The sequence below is a fragment of the Dipodomys spectabilis genome, unplaced genomic scaffold (genome assembly GCF_019054845.1).
Source record: "Dipodomys spectabilis isolate Male_0828 unplaced genomic scaffold, ASM1905484v1 ptg000002l, whole genome shotgun sequence".
Lineage (NCBI taxonomy): Eukaryota > Metazoa > Chordata > Mammalia > Rodentia > Heteromyidae > Dipodomys > Dipodomys spectabilis.
The window spans coordinates 27974692-27997773 of NW_024870679.1; the positions used below are offsets into that span (position 1 = coordinate 27974692).

The 23082-nt window shown below is 32.2% G+C and overlaps 1 protein-coding gene across 2 annotated transcripts in view; it reads left to right on the forward strand.

The window, feature by feature from the left end:
- Positions 1-23082, forward strand: part of Pigk (phosphatidylinositol glycan anchor biosynthesis class K) — a 91115-nt gene that overhangs the window by 19521 nt on the left and 48512 nt on the right. For both annotated transcript variants that reach the window (XM_042684432.1, XM_042684433.1), the window contains exons 4-9: positions 10192-10327; positions 12368-12479; positions 16362-16458; positions 18352-18469; positions 18665-18775; positions 20326-20498. In XM_042684432.1, the coding sequence (XP_042540366.1) occupies positions 10192-10327; positions 12368-12479; positions 16362-16458; positions 18352-18469; positions 18665-18775; positions 20326-20498 (747 nt within the window). The remainder of the gene's footprint in view (positions 1-10191; positions 10328-12367; positions 12480-16361; positions 16459-18351; positions 18470-18664; positions 18776-20325; positions 20499-23082) is intronic.

The window sequence follows — 23082 nt, forward strand, 5'->3', positions numbered from 1 at the left end:
TTTGCATGGTGGTTGTAAGTTTACAGATGAACTTAGGGAAATGTGCTTTTGGGGGTATTAAATATTTTTATTTATGAGTGAACTCTACTTAATTATGTGTTTAATAACATTCAATTACGTTTTACAATTTTTTTCTACAAATATGTCTGATACGTTTCTAGTTATTTTTTGTTGATATTGTAAATGATGCCTTTCTCCAAATACTATATCTTTTATTGATGTGCATAGAGTTGTTTCTTTGAATTTTGTTCTAGAGGCTTGCTCTAAGTAATATTAATAACTTGACTGTAGATTGTTTTGCTTGCCAGAAAATCTGCAGTGACAGCTTTCTTCCTTTCAGATCTTTATACCTGTAATATTTTTTATCTTCAGAGTCTTCAATTTTTGAGGGATAAAAATGGTCTCTAAAGGCTTCTACACTAATAGCCCCCAAAATATTTTATTTTGTGCATGATAAAGTGTTCCTGAATATTTAAGGCCAAAGATTGCATAGTGGCAGACCTATTCCTAGAGTCCTAGTTTAGTGATTACATTATACTATGTTGCCCAGTTCACCAGTACAAATAAATGAAGTAACAAGGAAAAAGGATATGTGAAAGCAATTAATTAAAAATAAAGATAAATGCTAAATGCCTTATGAAGTTGATGTTTACATGATAATATATACAATTTATGATTATAAGCAATAGCTTAATAACTTTACAAAAATTACTGTAGTCTTAAGCTTTTTGTGGAGCTTTTATTTATTTCAATTTGAAGATTACTCAGCAAATTATTTTTATTTTCACTTTGGCTTTTCCAAGAAAGTGAACCTATTTGTGTTTTACATCCAGTATTTATGTTAGAATATGAAGCAACTTGGTTTCCTGAGTATTTGTAGTGGCTTTATTAAATTAATAAGCCAGTTTAAAATTTAGGAGCTCCAAGGAGGAGGCAACAATGCTTGATAAGAAATGTACTCATTACCTTGCCCATGTAATTGTAACCCCTCTGTATGGTATTTTCACAATAAAAAAAGAAAAAAAAAGAAAGAAAAAAAATTAGGAGCTCCAAACGATTGTGTAAACATGAAAATGTGTGAACAACTTAGATGAGAGGCTGTTATATATGGTATATAGTTATTGCTTTGTTATTGAGTTAGGCCAGACCAGAAAAAGATGGAGAAGGAGATTGATTTAAATTGTGTTTGCTTCAGATTAACCAACAAGGAAGCAATACAAAAGATACATGATGAGGTAAGTGTATGAGAGGTTTATAGTACCTCTACTTATTCTGGTTTCTCATATAATTTGGTAGTTTGGCCCATACTGTAGAGAGTGAGAAATTAAGACAAATCAGAGGAATCCAGAATAGACAATAGGGGGAGAGTTTTATTGTGACTCAAAATTCTATCTCCTTGACACAATTCTTTACTCTGTCTAAAGTGCATACTAACATGTTTTACTTCTTACTATGTAATGAGGCCCTCATTGCTTAAGTCACTATTAGTTTTTTTCGTTGTGATCAAATTAGTCTCTCTCAGCTTTTGTTCCTTCATGTATAAATCAGGGGAAAAATACCCCTCTAAATGGGAGTAATAATATTGTTGGTTGATGGCTCCAGCATTAATTCACAGCTTTCTTTTCCTTTGCTTCTTGAATTGGCCTTTTATGTTTTCTAAGATGATTATACTGGTCTGATAATAAATGACTTGATATTGATTTAATGATGCTATATGTTAGTTTTATTATTACTATAATAAAGACTCATAAAAGTTTTTTAAGAAAGGTCATATAAAGATACTTTCAAGTTGAGTCATTTTCAGTAATGAGTTACATGTGTATAGACTTGACAGGTCACATGATTGGAGTGAGTGATGTTGTGTTAACACCTGAAACTATTTTTAAATTCCAATCTCAGTAAGGCTTTATTCTTGGTGCCTTTTCTTAATTTTTTTTTTTTTCCATGCTGAGGATTGAACCTAAGGCCTTGTGCATTCTAAATAAACACTCTGACTGAGCCACACTCCTCCAATTCAAGCTTCAGTTTTGAATTTCCACAAAATTCTATGTCATTTTAGTATTTACCTCTCTCATACAATGAGTTTTAGTGATTCTTTCCAATTAAGAGGGCCTACCTATACAATAATTACTACTGTATGGCCAACAAGAGTCTCTTCTTTTTACATAAGAACTTGACTTTTAGTTACTTTATAATTTTCTTCCTTTGGACATTTGTTAAAAGGTAAGAAACATAAGTAGATATGGTTTCCTATAGATGACTGTAACTGGACTGTTATAAATAAATGATGAATTCTTAGGGAGAAAATCATATCTTTGGGCTTCTCTGAGTGTGATGATTCTTGTAATTAGACTATTTTGGGGGGGAACCTTGACAACCATGTCTTTGCCTAGACTTCAATCCTCCTACCTCTACCTACTGTGTACCTAGATTATACATGTGCACCACTACAGCCTCAAATCATAAGATTCAGATATATTATTTTAGAAAGTAAAACCTGTGTTAATCATAATTCTAGCACACTGTAAATTTGAAGTCTATTTCCATTGAAATTCTTAGTGCTTTGTGTATGGAGCAAAGGGATTTGAAATGAAGGTTCTTTAATAAAACAATAATAGGACCAGAAAGGAAGTACACTGAGGCTTAACATATCTAGGTCAAACTATAAAATGCCTGGCCAATTGCAGTCCAACACTTACATGTCCAGACTAACTATTCATATGAAGCCTTTTTGGTGGAGTACTCATGAATTTCTAGGTTCTCTTGTCTTTATAAAGGTCATGCTTTCTATGCCTGGCTGTAATCTCCATGGCCATTTAGCAACTCTATAATATATAACTGTAGGTAGAAATTTCTGAACTCATTGAAGATTTTGGTCTAATCATACAGCTGGTCCCAAGTTGGGATTGACACAGGTGTTGGAAATGGCTATGGCTATTTCAAAAGAATTGAAATAGAAATATCTCATTACTAAAGCATTGTTAACCAGATTTTATTGTGTCACATTAGGGCAAGATTTTCAGTTTTCTAATCTTAATACAGACTTGAAAGCTGTACTTCTAAGGTTAAATGACTTATTTTGGGTTTATAAAAGTATATATAACAAATCCTAAAAGTATATATAATGAAGCCTATGTTTCTTTGAATCAAGGAAAATTAAAGCACTAAAATGAGAGTTGTATAGAGCAATTATGTCTCTTTAGTATTTGTTATGTGTAAAACTTATATAAAAATTGTCTTTCTGATCACTATTTGAAAATGGAGTGAATGGCAATTTATGTTATCTCAAAGAACGTTGCTTTTAGTAGAAGAAAGAATATGGGCTTCAAAGTCAAATCTCATTCTTTATGCTTAACAGCCATGCAACTTCGGGCAAATAATCAGATCTCACTGTATGAGAAAGAATTCCAGGACAGTGCCTGTCACTTGGTGAAATTAACTATTTCCTCCATCCTGTACTCCACACCTTCATTACTTCTGCCTTATTGTGACTAAATTGTATTAGTAATTCTATGTTACAATTGGAAGAACTTTTATTAGGTTTTTATCCAGAAACTTACTGTTTCTATTATAGTTAATTTGGTTGCTACTAAAATTCTGTATCCTGGGGTCTTATTCTACATATTATACTTTTCTCAATTTATGTCATTTTTCATTTCAAGAGATGCAGTGGTTAATTTTGCAATCTAATCTTGTTTCCATTTTTATATAACCTTTGACTTTATTGTTTTACAATTTTTTGAATTGTGGAATCCAAAAATTAATAAGTTGTATAAAATTTTATAACTGCTGAGACAATGTAATATAGAATAATTGCATCAAATAGAATAATTGCATCAAATTCATGAGAATGAATATTACTTTTCAAAACACTGAATTTTATTTGATTAGGATTTACTAAAATCTCTCAGCTCATTATTTACTCTTTGATTTTAGCAATGACAGTCCCCATGTATTGTTCTTTAAATTTTATCCCGTTTGACTTCTGTGACCAAATTAAAGAACAGAGCAGAGGCTAAATACTCTCCAAAATCAATGTTGTTTTCTGTATTTTGTCTTTTGCCAAGTAAAAATTTTAAAAATAGTTAATAAACATGTCATCTAAGTCCCCTTAATGAAATGATATTCTGGATATTTTGCTTAATGCCTAGAGAAAATTGAGAGAACCTTTTATTTTCTTACTATTTGACCATTGAAAGTACTAGAGAAGACATAATGATGTTTGCACATATTTTTTAGGCAGAAATGTGTAATTCAGGCATGTGATCAAATCTTAAATTGCTTGCAGCACTCTAAAAAGGTTACATATAAATTGTTAAAATTTGGTTTTGCTTATTAAGATCCCAAATGCTGTCACCAGGTAGTTGAGTTAAGGAGGTTGACTATATCATTACAGGAAAAATAACAAAAGTGAAATTTTGTAAACATGAGAATACATGAAAGATTATACCTATTGGTTTTTTATTATAATGGAGTATTTATCATGATTTTGTATTAAATTTAAAGTATCTTGGTAAGAAGTTAGTTATACTAGATGAGTGAAATTTCTGAATGCAACAGTTTTGATAGTGACTTTTTTCAGTAGGACTAGGGTTTGAACTTTGGGCTTCATACTTGCTAGGCAAGTGCTCTACCACTGAGCTACACCTTCAGCCTGTTTTATCTTTAAGTAAAAGGAGTTGCCATTTAACAAAGTAGTATCTGAATACAGTGCATCTTGGTCATTGTCACCCCTTTCAACATTCTCTTCTTCCTAGTCCCTCCCAACTCCACCTCCTCTCTTGATTTTCTTAATTTTTCAGAATGTACATGGAATTTTATGACTGCATTTCCCTCTTCTTCCTCTCTTCATTTATCTATCCCTGCCCTCTGCACTGATTATTCTTGAGGGTCTTGCTTTTTGCCTGTGCCTGAATCATGACCCAGCTATTTTAGGCCTTCCATTGTAACTGGGATAACAGGTGTGCACCATCACTCCCAGCTTCCTCCATTAAGATGGAGTCTGACAGACTTTTTAATTTTATTAGACTCATATTCTCAGCTTCCCAAATAGGTAAGATTGAAGACATGAGCTGGCATCTGGCTGTGATTCTATGAGCCACACAAAATGTTTTAGAAATATAGTGACTTTTAATTTTGGTAAGTAATGTGCAGCTTTAAGTTTTAAGTCTTTGGGCTTATGCATTTGAATAGTTTAACTAGGAATGAGCTTGTAGAAATAGAAAACAGCAAGACAAAAAGGAGAATTTGTTCACATCATACTAATTTTAGCCCTATGAGAAAAGGGGTAAGAAGTGTGTAGGGTATTTATTCTACTTGCCCCCTCATGCATTGGAGTAAGAGTTGTATATATGGAGGAGTCTTTGGAGGTAGCAATAAATAAATAAAGTTCATACTGTGTATATTGAAAAATCTGGCAAGGTTGGTGGCTGAGAAGATCTAATGAGAGAAAGCCAGCAGCAAGATGTATCCCCAATGCCTTTCTATAGAAAAAAATCAGAGACTTTGAGGAATTGATTGGAGAATGTCCAGAATATTAGCTTCTTCATCTCTTTAATTTTTAAGGAAGCTCTGGAAAATTCCATTGTGCCTTATAAACTTATAGTGAAAACTATAAGATGTAGTACTATTCTTTGATGTGAGAGTTTGCTAAGGTTTCTGGATAGTTCCATTTAGAATTTCAATGACTTATTTTATTCTAGTTATGTGGCATAAAAATGAACCAGCTACAATGAGTCCATGAGTATTTAACTTAGTCATCTGAATCAGTTAATTTGTCAGTATAAGACAAAACTCCTATTAAATCTTTCCAACCGTCAGTTCAGAATTTCAGGGTATTACAGAATTGTTAAAAGCAAATGTTCGTGTTAAAAAGAGATCTAGGATTGAAATAAATCTCCACCACTTGCTAGCTAAATGACCCAGAGTATGTTCTTTACCTCTGTGTATTTCAGTTTCATAACTGGTAGTCTATACTCATAGGGATAATGTACAGGTTAATACATATAATATACTCACTTGATTTGTATGATGCTTGAGATACAGTAAATATTTAATAACCATTAGCCATTATCTTAATATAAACCTCATATGACTTTGAATATGAGTCTATACCTAATTATGTTCATATAATTTTCAGTATGATAATATGTCTGCTACTGATGACTTTTGCTATCTGCAGTATATTTTTTTGAGTTTTTATTTGTAACAATGTAAGTTTGAAAAGTCTAAGAATGGTAATTGTTTGATATTTGGCAATTTGAAAGTAAATTAAAAAATCTTAAATGGTTCAACATCTGTGGCTAGCACATTGTTTATGATTAGTTTCACAGTGCAGTGATGGTGACTTATTCATTTAGAGACTTTCCAAGACGTGGAAGAAGAGGAAAAGGAGGAAGAAGAAAATTGTAACAGTAAATGATCTTAGATTAACTTGATTTTTTTTTTTTTTTGTCAATTGTAAGGCTTGAACTCTGGGCCTGGGTGCTGACTCTGAGCTCTTCAGCTCAAGGCAGATACTCTACCACTTGAGCCATAGTGCCAGTGATTTGTTGAATTTTTATGATCCAGTGGCCATTATGCTGCTACTGGAGCACAATATTCTAAATAATTTGTGTTGGAAGTGGGGAGCAACACATACAAAGCAGAAACTCAGAGGGCCAGATTTAAGAGGGCATCAAAGATTCTTAGGACACATATTTTTGCTGCTTTAATTTCAGTGGCTATTCTAGCTTGAAATGGTATTATTGAAGATAAGCCTGATGACACTTGCTCTAGTAGTTGAAGATGCTAATTAGTATCATGCCTACAGAATGTGAGACAATATTAAGGCTACAATTTTAAAACACTTGGACCAGTAGAGTAATTCATTTAAATTTGGCTCAGTGAAAATTTTATCATGGTAAACCAGACTATTATAAATGAAAATTTATGACTGTAATTTCACATTAATGCTCTAGGACTGTAAAAGAGTATTCATCTACTTAAAATACATACTTTACCTCTTGGTTGGTTATTGGTTCGTGTTTGAGCTAAGAAAGAATTTCAGGGAGGCAGGTAGAGAATGGCCTACCAGCCCAGTATAAAATTTACCTGTTATTCAATGTTAGGTGGACATCGTATGAGGATCATTCCCTCCACTTTCACATATTTGTGTTTGTATATGTGAGTTCGAATTTTTTGGCTATTTTATGAGAAAATTTAAAACTGCATTTTTTATTGCCCCAGATCTTAAAAAATAATCTGTTTCAGCACAAACAAGGTACTCAATTTTGATCAGATAGCAAAAAGTAGAAAGGGGAAAAATATCAGTAGTTTTTTTTTATGTTTGGTTTTTAATCTAAAAAAAGACAGAGAACAGTTATACTTTCTGAATATTTACTATATACTTAAAGTGGTAAATACAAAGAAGTAAATTCATGTGTATGTTCTCACTTTTTTATTACTAGGGAGTACATGATTTTAAAACATGGAAACTGTTTGTATAAATAACTACTATATAACTGAACTTGCCATATAATTTGAGTGTTCACTTTTTCTTTGGGGTTTGTGTTTAAAGAAGACCATATTATATATGCTTTGTTGTGTAAAGTAGATTTTAGAAGGGTTTGGAAGGAAAAGTGTGAGAGTTGAGTCATCACATATGGTAGAACTGGCTTGCCATACTATAAGATTAGCATGTTCTTTCATGGATTGGTTATATTTTGGGGATTTATCTTAATTTTAATAAGATGAAAAACAACTTGTTATTTATAGGAATGTAGAATTCTTTATGTTTTCAGTCTAAATTTTTTTTGTATTGAATCCAGCAGTTGTGCTTAATTTATTACCAAAAAGTGCAGATTCAAATAACTACCTTGATGTTAATCTTATAGTCAAGTGAAAAAGACATGTTAGGAGTCAGTGAGATCTCCCAATAGGCATTCAAGGAATGTTTTTGGTAAAAGCTTATGTAAATACCAGGTCTGAATTCTTGAATAGTATACAGATGCTGAAAATTATTAATTGAATATTGTACAGTATACTTTTTAAACATTTTCTATATCACTGAATTATATTTGTAGTGTCTATGTCAAAAGAAAGAAAAAATAAAAGTAGAACCAGACCAGAAGCTCTTCTGTCAAGTATAATAGCACTCAATTAGTTTTAACAAAATAACATGATCCTCCAAATGGTATTGGGTTTTTAGAGGATCTCTGGTTTTATAGTTTTGTTAGAATGTAATTTATAATTTGGGAACTCTCATCCTAAGTAGTTTATTTTCATGTAAATATTTAAGTATCATTATTCCAAAAATTTAACATGGGGAGCAGGTGAGAATTTAAGTTCTCAGAAGCTGATTAGAGTAGTTCTCTGAACCTAGTTAGAATTACACTTATAAATCTTTGACATCTGTTTCTGACACGATTCTCATTTGTCTACCTTATTACAAATATAATCACTTTATAATATAGTGACTATATTTAATCAAACATCGTTGTATGTATTCTGAGGGCCAAAACTACTTGTAAAAAGGTTGATGATATGATTTTAAGATAAAATTATTACTTCTTTATGACTGATAGACATTGGCCATAAGGAACACTTATTTTTATCTTGAAATTTGTGTATCTGTTCAATCTTACTTAACTAAAAGTTATGACTGGTGATTTATAGGTTAATATAAATTAATGATCGCCTTAAGTTATTAAAAAAGAGGAGAAAAAGTATTTTTAATTTTATGAAGAATGACTTTCACTGTTCTGTGAGTATGAATCAGTAACAGCTAAAGATCTGATATTTGAATGTGGCAGGACTGTAACATTTTCAAAGTAGAAATCTAGCCAATTTTTAAGAAAAAAATCAATGTTTCAATTTTGAACTTAAAGTGTATCTGGAACATATGCAGAACATTTTCTTCTTGGTGTCTCCTGCCAAACTTATTATGTATGCCACAATAATTTTCTCTTATGTTTGGGAAGCTCAAGTGTATGGCAGAATAAAGAATTTCTTAATCTATAGTTACTAGTTTTAATGGTAGAATCAAGATAAGAAGTATTTGAGAGACATTTTAAAATTCCTTGCTAAAAAATTTTATGTAGGGCTAGGAGTATGGCTCAAGTAATATAAAGCCTGCCTGGCAAATGGGAAGCTCTGAGATGAAATTCCAGTACTTCCCCCTCTAAAAAAATTATATGTAAAAATGGAGAGTTTTATTCATTTAATTTATTAAGTACCTACCATATGCAAGACTTTCTTACTAAGCCTGAATGACAGGCTTAGTAAGATGATGAGGACTGATAAATCTCCATCTTCTAAGAGCTTATATTCTCATGGAATGATGGTGGGAGATGATAATTTTAGATTCCTAAATATCCTGCAGAAAATAAAACACCTAATGAGCTAATGAGTACCTTGCCTGAGATTGGAATGATTTGATGATTTGTTTGGAGTGAAGTCTTATTGGTCAGTTGTTGTAAAGTAGGAAAATCATTCCATATTTCTGAAAAAGAAAGGCTAGTGTAAAAAAGGAGGAGCATGAGTGAGATGATAATAATAATAGTGAATGTTGAGTGGTAGAGATTGGAGTTGGGGAGACAGAAACCAGATCAAATCAGCCTCTTGGACTATATAGGCAGTTTTGATTGTATTCCTATTGGGGGTTCTTTGGATGTCTATACATGAGAAGGTTTTAACTTACTTGAGCAAGTTTACTCTGAAGGCTAAAAAGATAATGGAGCAGGAAGCTGGTAGCAAGATGGAGTGAAGCTTGTGAGGAGTGGTGTGAGTCTAGCTGTATACCTGTGCTACACTAATTGCACATGCTGATAACTTGTATGTTTTTCTACTTGTTCATTTGGAGTGTGAAAATTAAGTTCTCTGAAATAATATATATTAAAGTAGACTCTATAAGACATGAGAATGTTAAACATGACATAAAGTATACTGTTGGGGAAAATATTAAGTTAGTAAATTCAAGTTTTGTGGATAAGTTCATGCTACATTGCCCATTTTCTGCTTTAAAATTTATACTAGTAATAACCACTAAAATATGAAAAAATGATTAAGACCTCTTTAACTATATAGTTGCAAATTAGTTACTGCTTTGTGAGGAAAAATCTGAACATAATTGCTACCTGATATAAATAAACTTTATAGGTTTAATGTTTTAGTTTTATTTAATGATTCTATCTGCTGGGAATTTTTTTCTAGTCACATTGTCTTGATGCTTGCTGATGATATGGCATGCAATGCTAGAAATCCTAAACCAGCTACTGTGTTTAGTCACAAGAACATGGAACTGAACGTGTATGGAGATGATGTAGAAGTGGATTATAGAAGTTATGAGGTAATTTGTTTAATCTAACAACTTTTTGGAAATGCTATCACTTTTAAGCTCTAAAACAGTGGGATAATATTGTTAATTATTTTTCTTAAAGTTCAGTACATAATTGTCACTGAGTCTTGCTGTAATTTTTCTCTAAAAGTCCTGTCAGGGACATGATACATGAGTAAAATTCTTAAAGCATGAAGATTTCATCTATGTAGCTAAGATAGAAAAAATTTACATTGCTTTCTATATTAGAGATTTTAGTGGAGTTCATATGTTAACTTTTTCTTACAGGAAATTTTTTCATATTTGTTTTTCATATTTGGTCTAAAGCTAGAAATTTAATATTTTTAATAAAATAATAAACATTTTTAGAAAAACTAGTAACAAAAAGTTAACCCATGTTTCTAATTAAACATTAAACTTCTTTTAATATACTTTTACTCATTTATGTACATATAATTAAAGTAAAAATGTCATTATATTTGCATTGAAACTAATTTTAAAATTTAATACATCATGATTGTGCTTAAAATTTGAAGACATAGTGCATTATATATCTTACACCTACATAGTATCTATAGTTATTATAGACACTTATAAATGTTTAATGAGTTAAATGTGTATAAATGTTTTACCTTTTACTTATTTATGTAATCGCTACAGAATATAGACCAAAATCCCTACCCCCTTGTTTGTCAACAAGTGGTAGTACTGTTAGTATTATTAGGAATACTGATGGCTTATGCCTGGAAACCTAGCTACTGAGGAGGCTGAGATCCAGAGGATCATAGTTTGAAGCCAGCCTGAGCAGAAAACTCTGAGATTCTGTCTCCAAAATATCTAGCAAAAGCTGAGCTGGTGGTATTGCTCAAGTAGTAGAACGCTAGCTGAGCAAGCAAGCTGAGTGAGTACAAGACTCTGAGTTGAACCCTAGTACTGTATGTATGTGTATATATAAGTGTGTGTATATAAATGTCTATATACATAATTATGTATATACATACACATATATATGCAAAATGTAAATTAATGGACTTAAACACAAATTTATACACTGTGATCTAGGAAAATGTCTTAAAAGAAAGCTAAATAGATTTGCTTATTTTTAATGTCAGATTATACATTATCTATGTCTTAGCTGTTTAAATATTTTATTCTCTATAATTTAAAATATGCCTTCAAAGTATACCAGAAGGCTGGAAATTCCAGATTGGGAAATTTGGCTTAAAGTGTTATGAATTTTTTTACATGTTAAAGATACTCCAAAAGAAATCTAACACAATGCATTCAAAAATCAACTATATATATTTATGGAGATTATTTATGGAACTGTTCTCTTTCATGATTAATCTATAATTAAGTAGTTATCTAGTAAGCTGTTATAATGTAACTGGATTTATTTATAAATTTTTATATTTTATGTCTTCCTAAAGAATTGGCTATGCAAACATGTTCATAATTTTACTTTTTAAGCTTTTGAGTACTTCTATATTTTGCATAACATTTAAAGTTTTAAATGTAAGAATAACATTTTTCCCCCTAAATAGTTTTTGCTTTGTTCTCTCTGTGACTCTGCCTCTGTTTCTGTCTCTTTGCCTTTTCTCTCTTTCCTATCCAAATTTATAATCCTCTTTTCCTTTCTGAGTGTTAGGATTACAGGTGTGCACCCCATGTCCAGAGAGATTTTAGTATTTTTAAAAATAGACATAAAGTTACTTAGATTTTTTTGTATGTTTTTCAATAGTAAAAATGTTGTACAGGTGGTTACAGTTACATGATCAAGGTAATGAGTTCATTTCCTATTGAGCTTTGTTACCTCCTCCTTTGTTTACCCCCTACCATTCCTTTCCTCCCACCTCCACAACTGCACAGTTACTTAGATTTTTATGTTTAAGTAAATGTATTTCAATTGAGCTATAATTCTTTTTGTGCTTTATTTTTAGTTTTTGCTGAGTAATTCCTAGAGAAACGAGGAGTAATGATCTTGAAAGTAATAAAAATAAATTTTGTTATTTTTTAGGTTCTATTTTACCTGATATCTCTTAATTTTTTCAGGTAACTGTGGAGAATTTTTTGCGGGTATTAACTGGTAGGATCCCACCTAGTACTCCTCGGTCAAAACGTCTTCTTTCTGATGATAGAAGCAATATACTTATTTATATGACAGGTAATTTTAGCATGTAGATAATGCATAATATACTTTTGAAACTCCAAGGCAACTCACAAGGGGAGCTACTTAAATGCATTAGTGATTTCACCTTCAAAGAGTTTATTCTGTAGTTATGGATTGTCATGATCTAGCATTATTTGAAATGATATATGAAAATGTAGATTGAACATTTTAAATCTGAAATGCTACAAAATCTGAAACTTTTTTTGGCACCAATATGGATGACAACATCGGAAAATTTCATACCTAGCATTGTAGAAAAGATAACAAAATAGAGATGCACTGAAAATAATAGTGTAAGATCATGTTTAGGTTCTGTGGTTCAAGTATACATAAGACAGAAATTTATGTTTACACTTGGGTTTTATTCCCATGGTATCTGGGTATGTAGAAATAAATGTAAAACCTGAAAAGTCTGATACTGAACCACTTATAATCTCAAGCATTAGCGATAAGGAATCCTTTACCTTGTAACATCTTGTGCTAGTTCATGATTTCTTATCTCTATGCTTTATACTATTGCATGTTAATTATTTTTTCCTTATTGTCTTGGTATAGTGTCTCTGACTTCAGTTTTATTTTATTCTCTCAGCTGCTCAAATCTTTATAATGATCTTCCATTAATATATTCTCAAAGCTTATTGTGCAAAAGGATTAACGGTGTGGATGATTAGACCTTATCCTGAAACTTACTCAGTTTTGGTCTAGGGTGAGGCTTATGAAAATTATGTTGTGGGCATATTTCTCAAATATGAGATGGAAATATAGTCATCTTTTAATTATACTTTGAGGAATATTGGAAATAAACCACTCCATAATAAAATTTAGTTAAATATTATGCATAGTTTGTTATGATTTTATTATATTATGCAGCCTTAATTCTTGCATTTCTTTTTCTAATAGGTACTTCACTGTTCTGTCCTCTCAAACATGTCATTACACCATTGCCTTTGCTTATGATGGCTTTCAGTTCACTTTGCCTGCCTGATTACTCCTTATTTTTTAGGGTTAGCTCAGGAGTTTCTTCCTTCAGAGATTTCCTAAGTCTGAGGTGACCTATGTCTCCAGTTACCTGGAACACGTCCTAGTGTACATCTGTTGTCTTAATGTAATTATTAATGGCCCTTCTTTTTACCTCAGAAGTATCCAAAGACACTTCTAGTTTTCTTAACAAGTATAGGCACTGCATTCCTCTTTACACTCTCATGTTAAATCTTCAGTTTCTCACATAGCATTTATTTCATTGCTTTCTTATTTAAGTGGCTATTTTCTGTACTGTATTTGAATTCAAAGATATTGCTGACTATATATTTTTTATCAAGAGTGTGTGTTATAGTACCTAAATATAAATATTGATCAAAAGATGTTGAATACATTTCTCAGAGGTTTTCTATTCAACTGATAATAAAACGGTATAAAATAATTCTTAGATATCACGTAGCAGAACAGTTAATATCCCAATGTAGTAGGTTTTCTTTATAATATTAATTTACAACTGTTTAAATTCTTTTTAGTATATATTTTTATTATAAAGATACTGTACAGAAGGGTTACAGTACAACTGTCTAAATTCTAATTTTTTAATTTATATACTTTATTGACAGTACAGTCAATGAAGTCAGGAAAAATTTTGTTTTACCTTATCTAAACATTATAAAAAAAGTAATATACTTTTTGACAAGAAAAATAAACTGCAGTTTTGTAGCCTAGTTAAGGTACTATAGGCTTTACATTATTTTTATACTTACATTTTTATTTTTATACTTCTATTTGTACTCCTTCAGAGTAAATCTAGGCATAGAAGAAATCCCAGTCATTTTAAGATAGGGCTTAATAAATAAATTATTATCTTACGCTGACTACCTGTTTTAGAAGTAAAGGTTTTGTGTGTGTGTGTGTGGTGTGTGTGTGTGTGTGTGTGTGTGTGTGTGTGTGTGTGTGTGTGTGTGTGTGTGTGTGTGTGTGTGTGTGTGTGTGTGGTGTGTGTTCTAGGGCATAGTTGAATGCATTTTTTACCTATTGTCTTTGGCTACTCTAGTGGCAGAGTCCAGCAGCTGTGACCTAGCCCACATGACTTGCCACCCTAAAACATTTGTTATCTGATCCTCTACAGAAAAGGGTTCCGAACTTCTGTGAGGCCATAGAAAGGCTGATTATAATATGATAATGAAAATAGCTTACAGTTATTGAAGCACTGTTCTGAATTATTAAGAATTATTATTACCTCATTCATCCTCACAGCAGTCTGATGAGGGTGACACCCAGGGCTACTGCATATAGTTGTCTCTAAATGTAGGAAGAACATATTATGTTTTTTCCCTACAAAGGAACAATCACTAGCCACATGTGATCTTACAAGGCTGCATGTATCCAAAGGAAGATATGAAGCGTTTTTTGTTAACTTTGTTGCCCAATGGAAAAATGTCTTTAAAATAATCTGTGCAAAAGAGCTACATATATAAGTAAGCTTGTGATGGCCTGGCTGATATTTTTCTTACTTTATGGCTGAAGAAAATGAGCCATAGTTTCATTTTCGTAAAAGAATAGTAAGGTGCACAGTGTTTGAATCCAGATAGACTTCCTCTTTTGTGAATACTAAATATGTGTCACAATCTTCTGACTAGCCCTCATGGAACCATGGGCAATGATCATGAATCACATTAATTGTTGAGAGAGACCTGCACTTCCTAGAACTAATAGCATACTAAATATACGCTAAGTGGTGCTAGCATACCAAGGTGCCAGCTGGTGTTTTCAGCTCATTTTTCACCAAAAATGTTTGCCTGATTTTTGACTTACTAAAAAGGTAGAATAAAATTTTAACATAATAAGAGTCAGTGAAAGAGTATATGAATGTGGTTGAATCATAGAAATACTTGAATTATAGAAAACCTCTAAGGGAGCCAGATACCAGTGCTCATGCCTGTAATCCTAGTATTCGGGAGGCTGAGAATGGGAGGACTGTGGGTCTATTCCAACCAGGGCAGAATCTGTAAGACTATCACTGGAGAAAGCTGGTGGCACACACCTAGCTATGGCAGACAGTCTGCAGGAACAAGATTATGTTCTAGGTACATTTCTGCAGGAATCAAGACTCTTGTCTCAAAAATGATGACTCCAAAAAGGGCCTGGAGGCATGACTCAGTGGTAGAGTGCCAGCTTAGCAAGTATGAAGCCCTGAGTTCAAACCCCAGTATTGAAAACAAACACTCTTAAAGAGACTGAGGGCATGGCTAAAGTGAGAGCACCACCTGCCTGATAAGTACAGACCCCGAGTTAAAAATCAAAAACAAATTTAGATTTAAAAATTTTTCACTTTTACTTTTGGTGGTGGTATTGGGGTTTGGACTCAGTCATTGTATTTGCTTGTCAGGTACACAACTATTTGGGCTCTTCTTCCAGCCCTTTCTTGATTTAGTGGGCTCTTCCTCCAGCCCTTTCTTGATTTAGTGTTTTTCAATGGAGTTTTGATATCTTGATATTTTCCCAGAGCCAGTATCAGAACAGGATTTTTCTACTGGTGCCTCCTGAATAGCTGGGAAAATAGTTGTATACCACATATCTGGCTTATTGGTTGCGATGGGGTCTTGCTAACCTTTCTGGGCTGGCTTCAAAGTGATCTTCCCGATCTTCTCATTCTGAATGCACGTGTGAACACTGCACCCAAGCCCTTTATGTATTATTTTTTAGATACTATGCTTATTCTCTTTTTAATTGATAAGATAAGCAATTATATTTATTTGTATTTGCCATCCATATTTTAGCATATAAAGAATAATTGTATTGAAATATTGCAACAAATTTAAGTAAATGGATGCATAACTATTAAATTTATATTGTAAAAATATATGTGCTTTATCTTTTTGCTCTTCTTACAAGGTCATGGGGGAAATGGTTTCCTGAAATTCCAAGATTCTGAAGAAATTACCAACATAGAACTTGCAGATGCTTTTGAACAGATGTGGCAGAAAAGACGGTAATCAGCCAGTGATTCCTTTCATAAATTAATACCAAAGTTTTCCATGATAGATTTTTTAGTTCTTATTTTACAAGATTTTGATTTACTTTAATCATTTTTTTCTAGCCTTTTAAATTTATAGTTAATATTTCCATTGAACTGACTTTTTAAAAGGAAACTTCAGTTATTACATAACATGAAAAACATCATTGACCTGTAGGATCACATCTCTTGTTCTTTAGCATCATTTTTTTAATTAAGAAGAAATAATCCCTCTAACCAAATGTCCTCTTATTTGTGGAGATTCTGAATATCTATTTGATTTTCAACTTATCCCCAGTCTTACTTTCTATGACATTCTCTGATTCCCGGGAAGATAACATAATCCTGTTTATTGGATAGAGTGGTTTAATATTCTGTTTTATTTTCTGGGAGCAATGTTGTTTAGCCCTAGTATGGAGGAAAATCTATCTCCTTCTACTTTCCTCTCAACAGCTAACCATCTTATAAAATAGATCTGATTGTACTATTATTTCACCAAAATAAACAAGTATAAGTACACTTTCTCTTTATACACTTGGGTAACTTCCTCAAGTTTAAAAGATTCAAAATTCAAATGAAATCTTTATAAATCAAACCCTACCTTACCCTTTGAAATCAACTCCTCTCTGTTCTCCCAAATTTACTCCAGAGTAAATTTAGAACTACTTTTTCCTTAGCTGGCATGTAGTTTTATTTTTTTCTGTGAGATAATTTAATCACCTTTATTGTCTGTATCAGATACCATCACCTGACCTGTTTCTCTTTGTGTTTCTCTTATTCCTCTGTCAGGGCTCAGAATCCTTTGACTTTGTTACATCCTCAGCTCTGTGGAAGCAGAAATTTTCTGTCTTATTTTATATAGTATACACACACACACACACACACACACACACACACACACATAGTATATATACATATATACAATATAGATAGTATGCATATATACAGTATATATACTATATACATTATATAGTATATGTATGCATACACACATATATACACAAATGTTATATGTGAATAATACACATTTTAAATATAGGATATATATTAAAATAAATACTGAAATGTTTTTTATAGTATAGTTTTTATAGATGTGTATTTTTGTGGGTACTGGCATTTGAACTCAGGGCTTCAAACTTTCAGCTTGTGTGAACTGGTACTTTAGCACTTGAGCCATACTTCTAGTAGGTAATTTTGCTGGTTAATTGGAGATGGAGACTTTTGGACTTTTCTGCCTGGCCTGGATTCAAACTCATCTTTCAGAGCTCAGCCTTCTGAGAAACTAGGATTATAAGCATGAGCAACTAACAACCAGCTTTTTTGTTCATTTCTGTTTTTTTGAGACAGAGTGTTATTATGGGTGGTCTTGAGATTATAATTCTTCTTCTGTAGCTTCCTCAGAAGTTGGGATTACAGATGTGATCCACCAAACCTGGTTCTCAATAAATTAAAATGTATTAAAATTTAGTTATATGTTTGTTTGTCTTCCAGTTATAGTTAGTTGAGTATGATAACTAAGTCACATATATATACAAACACAGATGTGCATAAGTGTATATATACATATGTATATATATGTTTGTGAATCTAGCTCAGTTTCCAGTTCAACGTAACTGTCAAGTAGTTGTTAAGCTGAACATTTGTTTGAATCATATGGCAGTAGTTCAGGAAGAAGACAAAGTTGAGGCAGCTACTTCGTGGCACAATCACTACTCCTTGTTTGGGTGGTTTTTCGAGACAGGATGAGTATTTTAACTTTTAGCTAATAAAATGGCTAAGATGATATCTTACGTTCTAAAAGTATTATAGAAATATTTGTATATGGTAGACAGCATGACTCACTCAAAGATATCATTACTTTCCTTTCAGCTATAATGAACTACTGTTTATTATTGACACTTGCCAAGGAGCATCAATGTATGAACGATTTTATTCTCCTAACATAATGGCTCTAGCTAGTAGCCAAGTGGGAGAAGACTCACTTTCGGTAGGTGTATCTCCCAGTTTGTAAACTCCAATGTCTTTGGAATGTATAATTATTTCATCAATGACTTACATGCTTTGTGAATGTATCTGCCATTTCTTATTCTTAGACTTTAAATATAAGAGTTAACTTTGGTTTTGTCTTAAACATTTTGTTATAATGGTACAGATATGTGCTAATTTTTCTTTGTTTTCACAGCATCAACCTGATCCTGCAATTGGAGTCCATCTTATGGATAGGTACACATTTTACGTCTTGGAATTTTTGGAAGAAATTATTCCATCTAGCCAAAATAACATGCATGACCTTGTAAGTATTTCCTTGGTTTGATTAGAACACATTAGTACAGTAATCTTAATGTGGTATGTGATTATGCATATATCAATCTAATAAGATTGTGCCTCCTCCAGAATCTCCCTGGAATTTATTTTACCTTTTCAAAGTTTCCATAACTTTTCTTTTGTAACATTTATCACAGTTGGCCTTTTATTGACCTTACTAATTGAGTGGAATTCTTTCAAATTTAATTGGAAGTTTCTGGAAAAAAGAAAGACCTTATATATTTTTATGTACTCTACCCCTTGTCATATAGTCTCTTATTTATTTATTTATTTATTTATTTTTTATTGTGAAAATACTGTACAGAGGGGTTACAATTAATGGGCAAGATAGTACATTTCTTATCAAGCATTGTAGCCTCCTCCTTTGTTTACCCTTCCCATCCCTTCCCAGCCTCCCCCCGCCCTCCCACCCAATTAATATAGTCTTTTTAACATGCCTGTTGAACTTAATTTTTTTCTTCTGATTTGTTCTGGGTTGGTTATATTTTTACATTATATCAGCTTTGAAGTTGCTGTTGAAAATAGCCCTAATAAAAAGCTTGAAACAGATCTCACCTGGATAATTGCTGTCTGTCAATGATTTTCACTGTTTTTCTATTAACTTATGGCTTGTTCATTTATTCACAAACATTTGTTCTTTTTTATTTCTTATTTTTTGTTTTATTTTAGCTTGATGTCTGCTTTGTAGCACAGGCTGGCCTAGAACTCACCATCTTCCTTCCTGTGCCTTCCAAATGCTGTGAAATTATATTGGAAAAAATGAGGGAACCATTTTTGAACTTGATTATAGAATACCTTACTTATATCTTATCTTTTCACATCCATTAAAATTTTTTTCTAATGACTATATTAATTTTTTTCAATAATAGTGATCCACTGTTTTGCAGCTTACTATAGGTACAGTGATTTGATATATCTCTAGAATGTCTATAATAACACTTGTTTTCTGTTAAAAATGTATAGTAATATTATAGTAATATTTGTTGGGTACTAGTTGTGTACTGTATTAAGGTACTTTGGTAACAGCAGAAGTAGAAGCCCTAGTTACTAGCTCCTTAAGGTATAGAGTATCATTGGTAACCATTGAAAGAGATATTTATAAATTGTTCCCTGTTATATGAAGTCTTCCTGGACCCTTCAGATAATCTCTTTGAAAGTGACATATACCTCTCTTTTGCTTTCAATATTAAACTGTAATTGTTTACATCCATGATGTTTCCCTCAAGGATCTAAGTTTCTTAATTAAGAGTTGTAAAAGACTGTGCTTTATATGTTTTCTGTATCTGTACAGCTCAATTGTAAAGTACTTGGTATATTTGTAGATGCTCACTGAACATTTATATGCTAAGGGATAACAGCAATTTGTATAACACACATTTGTGTAATACTTTCTTTAAATATTATAAGGTTAATGAGGTAACCTCTTTAGATTGAGAGACTATAATGTATTTGTTGACTTAATGACAGTTGTATGTATGCTTATGTATATATATTCACTATTGTTACTTGTTTTTCCAGTTTCAAGTATGTCCCAAAAGTCTCTGCGTATCTACTCCAGGACATCGTATTGATCTTTTTCAAAGGAATCCTAAAAGTGTCCTAATAACTGATTTCTTTGGAAGTGTACGGAAAGTGGAAATTACAACAGAGACTATTCGTTTGAAACGGGATTCAGAGATCTTGGAAAGCAGGTATTCCTATTAATATTTCAATAGAGTTTACTCTCAAAATTATAAAGATTTATGAAAACTTAAGAGATTAAAATTAGTGTTTATAAGTAGTTTCACATTCTATCCAGTCCTTACTGTGAACAAAAGCTGTAAATACTGATGGGAGGCGAGGGTTATGATTATAGATTATGTTGGTGTTCCAAAATTGAGTAATGGTTGTAGTGGACTTGAGAGTTGTTAAAAAGGCATCAAATTTCCTACAGTTCTTCACAGAGATATATATTTCTGTTGAGGCTCTTGGTAACACAGTAGGTAAAGATAGGAGAGATGTGTGTCAATCACTCACTTCTGGAGGAGTGGATTGTGTGTCAGCAATGTGTGCATACATGTTCATCTAAGAGAGCTTGAGAGAAATTGGTTGACTGGGTATGTGAAACAGTTTAAATATAATGCTTAAGGTTAGTCCTACATATCTTGCCATATTCATTTTATAATTTTCCTTAAGTCTAAGGCTATAAAAGATCATATATACCTTTCTTTAATTATCTTAACATTTAATTAATTTTCTTAATAGTTGAAAACTGGCATATTACTTATTCTGTGCTAAGTTTCTATTCTCTCAACAAATGATGTTTATATAGTAGTAAGTAGATACTAGAAATGATTTCAGTGCAATTCTACTGAGTTTTGCTACATATTCTGGAAGAATAGAATTTTACCTCTTTAATTTTTTGTGTATTTTGTGAATGCAAAAGTGGTTAATGCTGAAGGTTATTTTAATTTATCTTTGAGTAGAAAATAAAGTTTAAACTTAGTTTCTCAGCATTGCTGAAATGGAGCACCCTCTAGTGTTTATATATAAAATTTTTTTTTAGGATGTTGCTCCTTACCAAGTGGTTTCATAATTACTAGTACAAACTGGGCTTGCTGGTGTGTGCCTATACTAGCTACTCAGGAGGCTCAGTCAGGAAGATTGCTTGTGCCCAGGAGTTAGGTATCAATGTAGACAACATAGACCCCATTTTTAAAGCAAAACAGTTACTCATCTGCTTTATTGAATTAATTTGTGAGAATTGAGTTTCTATTGTGCTCTGAAAATTTTGAAACATATCTCATTGCATAGAGGTCTACATACATATAGGTACTACAAACATATATCATTGCATATAGGTGCTCCTTGGATGTAGTATAAAAACTAGAAGTTTATTTAGATGAGATCATTGTATTCAGGATGTAGATGGGAATTTTATTTAGAGAAAAATGTCACCAATAATTTGGTATCAGAAAGTTTCTTAAGAAAATTATAGGTTAGAATATCTATATGTCTATATCTATATCTATATCTATGTATATATCAAACCTTAGGTAAAGTATCAATACAATGTTAATAAAACTGATAATTATAGTTTTAGAAATGTTTCTATATAGACTAAAGGAAACAGTGTAGTTCATTGGTTCAGGTCTACTCTTCTGATATTTTGTGTCTTAGTCTAGTAGTTTAGTGTACATCACTAATAAGATATAATGAAAAACTAGTACCTAGAACTGACCTGGAGTAGCAGTATGAAATAAGAATTTTTTTGTCTTTTCTGAATTAAAGGTAATTAAAGGTTTACTTATTTATTTATTTTTGCTGGTCCTAGGGCTTGAACTCAGGGCCTTGACTATCCCTGAGCTATTGTGCTCAAGGCTAGTGCTCTATCACTTAAGCCATAGCTATACTTCTGTCTTTTTGTGGTTAGTTGAAAAAAAAGCCTCATGGACATTCCTACCCAGGCTGGCTTCAAACCACAGTCCTCAGATCTCAGCCTTCTGAATAGCTAGCTAGGTTACAGGTGTATGCCATTGGCACTCAGGCTCTGAGTATTAAAGTTTTAGTAAAGGCAATAGTCCAATGCTACATTGAACATGAAATACAGATATCTCTTTGACACACATTTAATTTCCTTCAAATATATACCCAGAAGTGAGATCACTGGATATGGTAATGCTGTTTTAATTTTTTGAGAGTCTTGCACACTATTTTCTATAATAGCTGTTCTAATGATTTTCCTTTTAAAACTTGTCAACATATCTCTTTAATTTGTCTTGCTTTGATGATTGTGTTGTTAAACATTGTTTTCATATATCTGTTAACCTAATTATGTCTCTTTTTCTATAGATATTTCATTCATTTTCAATTTTTTTCCAAAATTGATTGTTTCAAATAACTACTAAGTTGAATTGCTTATTTTGGATTTTAACCCTTTATCATCATATATTTATGGTTTATGGATATATTCATCTATTTTGTAGATTGTTTTTTCACTGTTGATTGTTTCTTTGGTTGTGCAGAAACTGTTTATTTTTACTTTCATTGCATTTGTGGCCATATCATTGCCAAAACCACTGTCAGGAAGCTACTTTCCCATGTTTTTATCTAATAGTTTTGTAGTTTCAGATTTTTTTTTTATTGTGAAAATACCGTACAGAGGGGTTACAATTACATGGGCAAGATAATGAGTACATTTCTTATCAAGCATTGTTGCCTCCTCCTTTGTTTCCCCTTCCCATCCCTTCCCATACCCTTCCCCCTCCACCTGGTCCTCCCCCCCCCCCCCCCCTC